We start from the raw sequence: 14538 nt of genomic DNA on the forward strand, positions 1-14538 counted from the left end.
CAAGTAGCTATATTATACAGGTATATATATATATATATTTTTTACAAAGGATAGCTGATGTCATAAACGTTGATGTGCCTGTTTCGTTTGTCATTGATGTAAAAAACAATAATTTTTATCCTTGCTCTATGATGTTATGCGTACAATGTGTAGTAATATATACATATGTATATATATAATCGAAATATTACCTCTTGTACAATATATTATGCGTTGTGTAGTATTAAAATAAATACTGATTAAACGCCTATTATGGTATATTATGGTCAAATATAATAGAACGTTAACGGTACTGTTTATAGCCAACATTATACTAATGCGAATACCCGTACACAACAGAGTGATTTACTACTCACGCTCATTAGTAATGCATTTATTAAAACATGGATATTTGAAATTTTTAAGTATATTTCATCAACTTTTTTTCCTTTTTATGAATTGTTTTGAGACAACAATATTTATAGGATGATTTTGTAATAGGTTATTTTATTCTAAAGTATAAAAAAAGATGAGAATGTATTAAATGAATTTTGTCCGTGTTGAACGTGGCCCGCAGAAAAAAAAATGCGTTGACATTGGTTTTATTTTTAAATAGTTAATTTTTCAAATCAGTTTTGATAGTTTCTGTTTTTCCATTAACATTTTCAAAAAAAAAACATCTACTTATTAATTTACAGAAAAAGGGTGATTTTCATTTGAAAATAGAATTTTCTATTGTAACACGATACTTATTAAATGGCATACTAAGTATTTGATTAAAAGGTTATAAAAAAAATCAAAAATAAATGTTAATCCTTACCATGCTTGACGATTACCCTGTATAATATAATATCAGTGTTTTACGAGGGTGGTGGGTTGTGCGGGATTCTTTGATTAGGTATTTGTGCATTCTCACATTAACTGCAAAATAATAGTAATTATAAAATCATGAAAAATTAAATTTTTTATTTTTATAATATAAACCATGCATTCCATCGAAAAATTTCCGATTGCTGAAATATCATCTTTTGTTTGTTAATGCATTATTATTTAATGCATAATACAGTGGTACTCGAACAAGTACCTCACGTTCATTTCAATAAATGAAATTAATAAATACTCCGGTGCATTTCACTAAACTATTTACCTATAATATTGAACTACTTACACGCGTTTATTCGCTCACCCTATTATAATATTATGTAGACGTATTATTATCATAAATCACATGAAAATAATAATACTAATCGTACACGTGTATAATATGTATAAAAACGTCATCTATTTATGAGTGTATGATATTTCGGCCCCGTTTATACTCATATATATATATATATATATATATACACATAACGAGGTGGATACAAACGCCGTATTAAAAATTCGGCGCGTCGTCGTTACCGACCGGGTCGACCGGTTGACGACCATAATAATAATGATAATAATAAAAAAAAACCAACAAAGCGTTTATAAATCAAAAAGTGACGAGAGAAGGTAAAAATTAACTGGAATATTTTTTTCGGGTCTGCCGCCGCACGCGCGTCTCTATTTTATACACACACGCTCACACATTCAAATACACCATACGTACGTGTATATATATTTATTATTATAAAATTTTACGACGACTATGACTATGCGGCGATGGGCGGACACGGGATTTTTTTTCGGCCCGCGGGGTATGTTTGTTTTTACTGCTGGCGCCACCACCCGCTGCCCGGGCTCACCACTATCAATCATATCGCTAACCATCCGTACGCGCGTTCCTACCTACCTAACTAACTTCATATGTATAATGTATATATATATATATATATACATATCACTCACACACACATACACACGCACGCGCTCGTCGTCTAACTAAAATCATTTTTTTATAGGTACTCGTCGTCCGTGTAATAGTGTTTCGATTATTATTATTATTATTATTATTATTACTATTAACATTAACCGGACGATTGTATTTTTTTTTCTCCTCTATATCATAATCTCTGGGCACGGGGTGACATGACGTAAACGGATATGCTGCTGCGTGCATTTACGATTCGGAATGATATACGCGATGGAATTATAAGTACGCGTCGCACTGCTGCAGTATAATATGTAGGTAGGCATGTATATTTTATGAACGAAATAAATTCCGTTCGCGAGACGTGTGTGTGTGTGTACGCACATCGGTAATCGACTTGCGGCGATATCCGACACGGCCTCTCCCCGCCGGTTATAATATTATTATTTACCATGATTTATATAAACGGGTGGAAAATGTATAAAAACCGATCGTCGCTAATACTTCCGTGGGCGTGAAGTGACGGCGACGATATCGTAAAACGCCAAATGTATGTGTGTGTGTGTGTGCTGTGCGCCGAGTGTTTTTTTTCGGGTGCGCGCGTCTTCGTCGTGTTTACACGGTACATTAAGTCGCCGGCGTTGACGAAAGCACAACCGCACACAAATACACACGCCGCCTCCGCTCCTTATTGTATTCGGTTTTCACGTGTAAACGCTCTTATATTGTACACACACATATATATATATATATTGTGTTCACGTAGGTACCCGCCTATACATGGTATATACTATATGGTATATCATATACCTATGTGCGCATATTTATTATGTGTGTATTATATTTTTATTCGTATACGTTATGTATATAGGTAGCGGCGACCCATTACGTACAATAGGAAGAGAAACACCTTCTTCTCCTATAGGTACGTTTATTATTCTCTGTCCAATCGACCGTGTCGCGTCGTTGTCTCCTCTCGCGCCAGTGTGTACTATAATATTATATTATAATAATGTGCACGCCGCCGTCGCCGCACAATGTGACGCGCTCTTTGTAGGTACATATTATTATATACATAATAACATAATATCTCTTAACACACAAAATAACACTTTCTTCGCTCGCGCCGCCCTTTATACTCTTACGTACGGTCTATGGGTTTTTTTTTAGGCGCCGTGTGAACGTTTATCGAAAACCGCGCGTTCGAGCGTCCTTTTTTCCGACGACCGTGGTGTGTGTGTGTAAGGGATTCGAGAAATCGAGAATAATCGCATAATCCCGAAACAACTCTTTTTTTTCCCTTTTTTTTTTTTTTTTTTTATATTTCCACTATTATTCCTTTTTTTCACTAGAAATAAAGCCTCACAATCTTATCGTTTATATTTGTTTAGAGTTTTGCTCGAACAATTGTCGGTTAAGTCTCGTTAACAGATTTCTTATTTGGTTTAGAACGGTGGTTATAGTATGGCTGTGTCTAAGACTTAATTCAGAACACATCAATAACAGTTATTTGGATTTTACGAAATTTGTGGTGAATAAACATAATTTTAAGGGTTTTTGTTTTACATATACAGGAGCCACTAAAGTGAAGTTTAATTTAATATTTCGATTAATAAAATTGTATTATACCTATAAAAAATATCATCGTGTTTTATCTATCTGTGGCATCCATGGCCATTGTATGTTTAACACAATAGTGTTGTTTGAAATATTGGCTTGCTTTATTAAATTTTCAAAAAGTTGAAGAAATATTTATAAATCATTTTATTATTAGACACTAGTACAAAGAATAGTAGAAAATTAATAATAAATTATAATGAAAAATGTATCAAGTTAATTTACTGTAGTCTGTATCTATATGCTATATTCCATGAGGGTTATGTCCGATATGTATTGTAGTAGTTTGGAGATGTTATTTAGTTCCGAGTTTAGAACTTCCGCAAAATTGTTGGAGATTATATTTATTAATTTATACTTTATACCATTTACGTGGAACTACCCATGATAGATTAGGTATTTAGCTCTATTTATAAGTTAATAGTTCTGTGTTGTGTAAGCATATTATTAATTCAATTACGTGCCGTTCTTAATATTTGTTTTACGTAGGTATGATTAAATTAGTAATCATATTTAAAATTTAAATACTTTTAGACTCCGGGACTGCAGTAGGTCAATATTAAGCGATATATATGTGTAATTTATACTTAATCGATTTACTTATCTACACAGTCATTTTTCTTATACTCGGCACATGAATCTACATTTCATATACAAAATGAATAAATACTACTTTTTACGTTTAAAAAATAGAAATATATTATACCAATTTTGTTTATGCATATAAATAAATACCATTTATTTGAAGTTTAGAGTACACTTGTATTTATTTTATGATTTCGACAGTATGCAGATTATTATATAAATATTATGTTTGGTATATAGGTATGTACTGCACTAGTATGTGATGTATGTTAATGTATTGTGTATACGCTTGTGTGTGTTTATCCTTTGAACTGTCGTTGCGCGTTTGTAGTCGTTAAATTGTTAATAGAACATATATTATAAATGCATAGACGATACAAAATTTTACCATTTCACTGTACGATTTGTCATAGTCTGTGCTAAATATATTGTGGCGGAAAACTGTTTTTTTTTTTTCATTTAAAAAAAAAACTGTCACGAACAGAACAAATGCGGAGAGGTTACATTAATTTATATACATATATATATTGGCGTGTACAGACGTACAGTGTAGTTATACATATAGGATTATATAATACATTATGATATCGATGTATATGTGGGTAAAACGATTTTCGAACGTTATTGGATGGCTTTGAAATCCACGTGCGTACACAATGGATCGACAGCAAAATAATAGGAACAAATTATATATTATTATTCTTTTATTTTTTTTCGCCCACACAAAAACCGCATACGTGTTTTTATTGTCCGACCGGACATTTTTCAACAATGCGCGATAACATGTTATCGGTTAAAAAATAATATAATCTATATGTATAATAGGAATAGAAAAAAAAAATACTTAAAACCTATATCATGTTTCTCTCTGCTGTAAAAACTACCAAATAAACGTACACACGCACGCACACACACACATATGTATTATTTCGTTTCGAATACAATATAATATGTGTTTCCAGGGAGAAACAGCCACCCCTGCAACTGATCGAATTCGGTTAAGTTCACTTCCGGACTTTGGATTTCGCCCACAAACACGCCCTACTCCGTCGTGAGTAAGCACTCACTCGCACCCCTGTACCCCGCCATTGATAACGCACCACCGCCGGTTTTCTCAGCTCGTATTTACACACACACACACGCGCACGCACATGTATATAATATTTATTATATAAGGGTTGAAATTTATAAAATATACCGCATGGTATACATATAATGGAACGGGCGCTCGCGAATAATGGATCCAGCGTATATGTGTGCAGGGGGGTGGTGTGAAAAAGGGCGAGCGATGAAGCGTACTTACCGTAATAATAAAGTGCGAGATATCATGCACTCATCCTATTGTGACGATTAAAGATGGCTGCCACCATTTAATAGGGAGTTTTATGGGGAGGAGAAGGGGGGCAGCGTGTGTAGCAGATGGTTTTTATATATTTTTCGGACAAGGAGGAACAGTCGTGGCAATAGCAGCAAGAGAAGGATTTCTGAATATGATGTTTTTATATATGAGGGATATTATATAGACTAAAATATTATATATATATATATATAATGACATCATTTATATTGATACGAGTCCTGCAGCTAGGAATTAAATTTTAAACACGTTAAACTGTGTTTAAACATACGTTGCGTATTGGTTTTCGATAGGGAATAGTAAATGTATATTTTATACACATATGGTACAATAGATACAATATTATTGTCTATAAAATATTATACACATTATAAATTGGTAATGCAGGAAAACGTAAAGCACAACTATGTAATATCATATGTTTACCTTCAGACATAGAAAATATCTGTAAAACAGAATTTTTGAAATATCCTAGAACCTAGAAGTTAAATGTACGTATATTTGTAAATTTCGTACTTGTAATCGCTTCATGAGTGCTGTAAGCTAAAATGGATAGTTTTTAAATCTTCCATAAGCGTAACCGATATGCTCCTATATATGTAGTATATTGCAGCTGTGATACTATGTATAATATTCTCATTTGGGCGATTGGACTTATGTATAATAAGCGCTAAATGGTTTAAATGATTTTTCGAGTGCGCATGATTTTGATTTATGTTATAATGTTTGTGTAATGAGGAAAAAAACCAAATATTCAAAAAAATTGTCTGCAGGCAAATGTTTCCCCAGATGAGGTTTCGGGTGAGCGGTCTGAACGCAAAAACCAAGTACATCTTGTTGCAGGACATTGTGGCGTCAGACGACTACCGGTATAAGTTCCACAACAGGTATATAATATATACATATGACTGCTGTGTATATTAATAATATATTACATTACGTACCTACCTAGTAACGTTGTCATCGTTAGTATATTATATTATGTGAGCCGACTGCCGAGCTGTGCAGCCCAACCCCCCCGCGGTCTAACTTATACGTACACTCCAATATATTAATAAATAACCCGACTTTTATATTTTATTATTATTATTTGGTTTTGTTTTTATAATTTGTATGATAAACCCGTATTGTTTTTTTCCTGTTTTTTAGTTTCTTTTTTTTTTGTTTTGTTCGATTAGGCGGATGTTCCCCGCTTACAAAGTTCGAGTAATGGGGCTTGACAAAAAGGCCAAATACATACTGCTAATGGACATCGTGGCTGCCGACGACTGTCGCTATAAGTTCCACAACAGGTACAAAAAGTAAACAAATTTCAATCAAATGACTAATTTTTTAAATAATATATAATGTTGTAAACAAGTATGTATGTGGAATCATAATCGATGGTAAATTCATAACAATATTATATATAATAAAAATTTGGTTATTTTTGGATTTATTAACTTATCTTCAAAATGACATTACATTTAACTATTTATGCTTTTTAGTAGGTAGTTGTCCATATTTTTAAAATGAACGTGCAGTGACACGAATTTAGTACATAATAATCATTGTAATTTATTACTATCAATGTCTATTGCTAGTATACAAAAATATATTTGTATAATTTCATGGCCTTTTTGTTAAGTATTTTGGTCATTTTATTTTATTACATTAGTTAAAAACCTCAAAATATTTAAAAAGTAAAACCGTGTGTGGGTTGATTCGGCTCAAATATATAATAATATTATGTACTATACATATTTTTATTAATTCACAGCATGATCATTTTTTTCATTCTTCTAACGTTTTAACAAAATAATTTTTAAGTGCACTGTTTTATTAATATTCAATGTTTTCCTTGTTTACTATCAATTTTTGCTTACTAAAATTGGCGTTTAACGTTCATTAAAATCAACAAAATAATATTCATTTATATAATACTCAGCTTTTAAATTATTGTTTCACACATTTAACAACGTTATACGTCGATTGATTTTTATGGTTTTCATTTTGCTTTTTGCATTTTAAAGTTATTCTGTTCGTTTTATTGCATTAATAAATCATGCATTATTTTAAATTCTATACCCGATTTATACGATGACCCTGTTAATAATATTTGTGTGTATATTAATCATTATTTAGCCGATGGATGGTGGCCGGAAAAGCTGATCCGGAAATGCCCAAGCGAATGTACATACATCCCGATTCCCCGTCGACTGGTGAACAGTGGATGCAAAAAGTCGTATCGTTTCACAAGCTAAAACTCACCAACAATATATCTGACAAACACGGATTTGTAAGTACAAACCATTTATTTATATATAATACTGTGTGATATATTAAACACCTCTCCTATATGTTTTTCTCCATAACCATCTAAAAAGTTTGTAACGATGTTTTTCCCGCTGTCATAATACGCTCATTCGGTGTTAAGATTGTAAAGTTTGGTAATTTAGTATATACTATATATTATTATGTAGGCAATCAGCATAAGTAGGTGGATGTTAAGTAGATTTTGGACTAGAATAATCAAATCTAAATACTCGTTTTCGGTTATTAAACACTGCATTGTCGGTGGACAGAAATTTTTATTTAGGAATAAAATAAATTGTAAATAATAAATGCACGCATTTCTTTTTGTGTTATATTTTCTTTATTTTTGTACTATTTTTCATATAAATACGAGATTGTTAACGAAGATGTTTGAGTAATTGAGTATTGATCGTTTATATTTATATATTTTATACTATGTATAGTTGAAGTAGACGGACGACGTGAATATTGCATGTGGTAAGATTTATCACAATGATTTCGATCATTTATAAATTATATGATATCACTTAATGACACTAATGGCCGAGTTTGGTCACGTTGTTCTCCAGTAAACAAGCTTCTTACTATTTAGTACTGTGATTAGACTATATTAAATATCCTGTTTAGCATATATACAACTGTTGTTCCAAAGTTTCACTGTATGATTTATATATATTTATGCAATTATATTTATTACGTACACGATGCTGATGTTAGCAGCAGTCAATACACAGCGGGTATTCCAATCAGTCAGTATCGTATTCACTAAGGGGGAGGGTGATATGGTTGATACATCCCCTCTTGTTTTTGTTTTTATCTTTTAATGTTAATGCATGACATTTAAAAAAAATTATATGTTATTTTTAAATAAATAAGAATTATAATAGGTAGTAGGCGTTCAGTTTTTCAAAACTCAACAAGACATTATTATTTATTCATACCTATATAATTTATGTTGAAAACGTTTCGCACCAGAATTAATTAAGCGTTAGTTAGGTTCTCTCCGTAGTAAAAATTCCAAACAAGCCACTGATATATCGAAATGAGCGAAGACATTAAATAATAATATTTTGAAATAACGATGGCAGAAGAACATTAGCCGCGCACTCATATCATAATGTATACGTTTTATACGTATATTATACGCCTGCTATACAGAATATTTCTGCAGATTCCCGTGAGAACGATTTGTGAGCGGGCGGGAAGCGACGCGCTACGATTTATTTATTTGTTCTGAATTTCTAAAGTATAGGCGAAAAATGGTGGGCGGGCGGGCTCTCGCGACACCCTCGGACCCGAGCAAATATATGCACTCGACCGACGCCGCCGACTTTGCGCAGTTGGCGCAAACTTGGATCGGGGTGCGCGCCGGCGGCGCATTTCAGCTGCGCCGCCGGCAGTAGCGCCGCTACTATAATAATATACGTGTCTGCTACGTATATATACATATAATATGATAGTATACCGTTTTCTCGGGGGCGTCGGCTTGTATGTACACGCGTTGGCGGCATCGATACATAGTGTCGTTAAGTGTTTCACAAGGGTTTCGTGGAGTGCGGGAAAACATTCGGGTCGTTGTTTTATTTCAGATTTTTTTTCAGTCCGTCCGTCCGGGGGGGTTGACACCAAATATTTGCTCGTTCGAAATACTTAAAAGGGTCGGTTTAAGCGGCTGTCTGTGCCTGTTTGTGTGAAAATCGGATGTCACTCCGTAGAGCGCGATGTCAGCACATATACACCGTATATTATGTACCGCGAGCGACGAGACGGCGGTGGCGGCGGCTGTTGCTGCTGCTGCTCGTGTGCGTCTCAGGTTAAAACAATTTATATATATTTCGTGTGCGCACACGTATTGTATGTTTTATATATATATATAGTATACGACAAACGTGTACATAAGATACTCGGAGATTCGACGTGATACGAGATTTTTATAGATGTTCAATTAACACGGGTTCCCGCTGAGAACCAGACTTTTTCTATTAATTAGGGTGCTGTCGCCAATAGTCATTAAACGGTGGCGGCGCACGAGGGTTTTTATATATATATAATATATAATAATAATAATAATAATAATAATATAATATAATATACGTGTGTATGACTGCCGCCAGACGGGTCCGGTTGAGTGCCTAGTCGCCATAGCCGCTGCTGCCGCCGCCGTCGTGTCGTCATCATCATCGTTGTCGTCGTCGTCGCCGCCGTCGCCTTCCGACACCTTTTTAAGACGATTCTTTTATATTTATGTGTACGCTCGCGCGCGCGCGCATGTGTGTGTGTGTGTGTGTATTTCGTATAACGTTTTCGTGTTTTAAAACAACCCCATCCACCCCTCCGCGCACCTACTACTAGACAAGCGCTAAAATCTTCGATTTATGGGCCCCCGCTGACGGTGTTTAATACCCGTGTAAAAATGAAAAAGATAAGACGCACTCACCGCCGTCGCCGTAGATTCAAACTATGGTTCTTCTCTTTCGGCGTTTATCGTAAACGTATTATTTTGTTGTACACATCGATTTACCCGATGTGAATCACACCCCCGACAATGGGCGAACAGCAGTTACAATAATAATAATAATATAATATGTATTCTAATGGTTATAGGTCGTTTATTTTATTTTACCTTTATACCTGAAATGTATATAGGTGTCACCTTATTTTATTGCCGTTTCGTTTTCCGTTTTTCGTTTCGCCAGTTAAGTCATCACCGATACTAGATCACAAACCCGCCGTGTACCGCACTAGTGCAAGCTTGTAACGACGTTTACAATAAATTGTATATAACATTCTATCACAATGTGCTCTTTGATGTCGTCTTTGGTCAAAAGTGCACTCGAATTTATGTTCACTCAAAAGAAATCGGCAGTTTTGTGATTATAATATATACCCGCGCGTTGTATATATCAAGTCCCCTGCGCCAGAGTGTATTATAAATTGTATAATATATCTATAGTACCTGCCGCCTATACCTATGTTGTATATTATATATACATACACACACATACACAACGTATTTGTATAATGATTTATTCTATTATGTGATATCGGACGCGGATCGCCACGCAATTTCCTCAAAAAAAAAAAAAAAAAATTCCTAACCTGTCGGACAAATGTTATTGTCACGTCCGACAAACGAAGAGAAATAATAATGGAAAATATATACACACAAACACAATATAGTATATTGTAATATGGAGCAGTTTTTGTATTTTATATATAACAGTTGCGGTCGACCGAGATATACGTTGATGATAATATATAATATTACCTATATATATCCTTTGCGGCGTTGGCGGCGGCGGTACACTTTAGTGGATGACCGTTTGACCGGAAAGTCGACACGTATAGTTTTCGGTGAGCAAAACATCACTGGCGACGGCGGTATCCTTTTTGCTCTTGTCCTAAACGAATAACACACACACACACCGTAGTCCCGTCGGTGGTAATAATGTGAATTATTGGGTCGTATGTACCTGACACCGCGCCGCCACTCCCGGTGGCGCCTGCCTGCGACTCAAGTGGGTATGTCACCTCTGCCGCCGTAGTATACGCTATATATTATGTACATTATTATATATCCCTCTGCCTGCGTGTACACACATCGTATGATAATGTCTAATATTCTATTTAACACATATATTTAAAACACTGCAGATACTCATAGGTATACACTTATATACTATATAAATAGTATTTTGTCGTAACGGAAATTAGACGAGGCGCCTAAATGCACGACGCGACTGCATGCTGCAGATGCCGTTTCTCGAGATGAGGAAGTCCGACAACATATTATTTGTAGTTACCGGATTTCTGGCGTCGTGCAGAATATTTATTAAGTTTTAATGTGTAAACTCAACACGTCAACGGTAGTAACACTCGGAAAACCTATATGGTATGATGCACTTCAGGGTTTCGTAATTTCATGTACAATATTATGTTTGGTGACCGGCACTATATTTAACATCACTATATTTATGCGTCCAATGTACCGATCATGGTATATGTACACGTGTGCATTGAAAAAAAGGGCGGATCTAGATGATGCCAATATTAATACTATATCCATTCGTGTATACAAAACTTGGATTTTATTAAATAACTACGCACACACATCCGGGCCCCAGCGATTTCTGGTTTATATTAATTTGCAGTTTAGTGCATTTATTTTTTGTTGTGCACGAGTACTTCATGCGTATTTGTTCTCGCCGCGAGCACATCACCTTCCCACACATTTGCCAAAAGACAGCAGCACACTGGACAATTTTTATAGAAATCGGCGACATTATAATTTATAATATAATAATAATATAATATGTTCTCGTACTAGCGGAAAACCAATACAACAATGTATGCGTAAATTGTTATTCTTATAAATTATAATACACTACGGCGAAACATAATATGTAGGTTCAAGGAAGAAACTGGTTTTAAAATTACCAAAACTAACATTTTTATTAACTTACATATTATTTAATTTATGGAAATTGGTGTGCGTACATCGAAAAACTATGTCGATTATAAATAGATGATGTATAATCGCTCGCCTACACACAATTTTTGAATTAATTGTTTTCATTAAAATTCCTTGACACTAAAAATATGTTCGTAATATCTAATTAGTTTTTTTTTCAAAAAAAAAAAAAAAAAAAATATATGTATGAAACATTTTTGATAAAATCCTCTTAACCTATAATTTAATGTAGCATCATCACGTTAAAAAATATATTATTTCATTATAAAATGTTAATAATAATTAAGTCTGAAACAAAGTGTATAGGTACACTGCTTATGGTTAGGTATACTTTTACGCCTTTTATAGAAGATGATATTATAATATTTTAAAATTAAACTGTTCTTCAGGTAGATAAATGGTGTTTGTGTACACACACTTGAGTTCGTGTTATACTATGAAAGATGAAAACAATTAGTCTTCCTTATATGTTGTGTATAATTTTATTTTACAACGAGCGCGTTTTTGAACGTAAGTGTTTGAATGACCGTCCAACGGTACATAATATTATTATTTAGTTCCGTTCATCCAACTTTACCTATAATTCTGATCTATCACCAGTCCGTGATTTAATTGCACTTTAAGTTTTAATAACCGAGACGTATATCAACAATATTATACTAAGTCACATTTTAGTACATACCTATACAATTTATAAATGAAATATTGTGTTGAAATTCCCAACTACCGAGGAATTTACCGATTATTATAGATAACTCGGCGACGGCGTAAAAAATCGAAATAAAAGAAGTAGTGCATTGTGTGCCTATTAGTCGGCCGTAAAGAGAAGAAGACCGTTATCATCGACCCTACTCGAAATCGTCCGCTCATAAACGTTATGTTTCGTTCGTGTAGGCAGTAACAATAACCCATATCTATAATACCGCCGATGATACGATATGTATATATTATATACATACACACACACACACACACACCCGAACACATGCAGTGTACCTACTATTATAATATGTATATATATTGCGATGAGCTCCCGTTTTTCGCTCTACTGGATTTTCTTGCAGCAGGACGCCGACAATGGCTTGGCGGCTACCGAACGGGGCAGAGATGATCATACATTGTGTGTGATCGTCGTCGTCGTGTTGTCGGCGGCGTCCGTCAAATGGGGAAAAAAAATATAAATAATAATGAAAATAAAAAAAAAAAGAGAGATAACATTTTTCGGGTAGGATTAATCGCGGGCCACCGGATTTCTGTAATCGACTCTCTTTCCACAGTCTACGCATAATATAATGTACGCGCCTCGCGCACACACACCCCCATGGGAATACGGGCGGTATATATAACACCGCACGCATACGATAGTAAATGTATAAAGTATAAAACCCATCCCCGGTATATAATGTTATTAGACCACCGCACACATAAGTAACTGTTGCATGAAGACACGAGATCCCACTGGGAAATCAGTGTGCGTATGTATATACATACATATATATATATATATATATATATCCGATAGTCCTGGCCGAGAGAGAAAATATACTCGCTCGTGGTAGCGGCGAGGGAGATTCAAAGTGCCGCGAATCACGAGACGCCGCACTGCGTGTATTATATATAAGTATATTATGTACACACACACACATACATTTATATATTTATATATTTATATATATATATTGCCTATGTGTATATACGTCTCGTTTTTTTTGGATCGAAAGTCGTAGATCGCGGAACGTCGAACATAATATATTTAGGTAGGTGTATATATACGCGATTTGGGACACATTCAATATGTGACTTACCCGCCATAAAATTGTTTTTAGTAAATATAATTTGTAATATGCGTTATATATATATATTTCAATCAAATTACCTTATTAATTCTGAGTTACTATCCGTTATTTTTTTTTTAATATATACTGATTTTTTATCCACAGATGTTCTTAAAAATTGGATTCATTATTCAGATGTAAATAACAATTAGGTATCTTCATTGATTTTAAAATATAGCACAATCTAACATGACAATGGTTATTTTTTATGACGAGTTGTTTGAATGTTGGTGTTTGGATTTGTGAATTAATAAAATACCCTTAATGCGAATCACTGTTTCATTTTTGTATCCATATAATTGTAAAGACAAGAATAAAATTAGATCGTAATAATTGGTGGATCTAACTTTTTTCCGTTTAAATTAAATAGATTTTTTATAGAAATACACAAAATTTCTCGGTAGTCAATTTAGCAGTTATCAATTTGCATTAGGTCTCGTGATTTAGTGTGTCAAAATTGTTCATATTTGTACGGCGGATAGTTGTAATACATATGTTTATGGGCCAAAGATGTTTGTATAATATATATCTAATGCCATTGATTTTCTTTATCCCGGTTACGTTAAACAGTGTAAAACGTCTATATTGGCTGTCATCGTATTGTTTC

The 14538-nt window shown here is 34.1% G+C and overlaps 1 protein-coding gene across 9 annotated transcripts in view; it reads left to right on the forward strand.

Annotated features, from left to right (window-relative positions):
* LOC112592292 (optomotor-blind protein-like) overlaps positions 1 to 14538 on the forward strand; it is a 50691-nt gene that overhangs the window by 19303 nt on the left and 16850 nt on the right. For 3 of the 9 annotated variants that reach the window (XM_025336304.1, XM_025336309.1, XM_025336311.1), the window contains exons 2-3: positions 6104 to 6217; positions 7455 to 7608. In XM_025336304.1, the coding sequence (XP_025192089.1) occupies positions 6104 to 6217; positions 7455 to 7608 (268 nt within the window). Of the gene's footprint in view, positions 1 to 6103; positions 6218 to 6508; positions 6632 to 7454; positions 7609 to 14538 lie in introns of all 9 variants that reach the window. The other 6 variants (XM_025336302.1, XM_025336305.1, XM_025336306.1 and 3 more) reach the window with 2 other exon arrangements.

This window comes from Melanaphis sacchari, unplaced genomic scaffold (assembly GCF_002803265.2).
Source record: "Melanaphis sacchari strain LSU unplaced genomic scaffold, SCAv2.0 Contig167_pilon_pilon, whole genome shotgun sequence".
In the NCBI taxonomy this organism is placed as follows: Eukaryota; Metazoa; Arthropoda; class Insecta; order Hemiptera; family Aphididae; genus Melanaphis; species Melanaphis sacchari.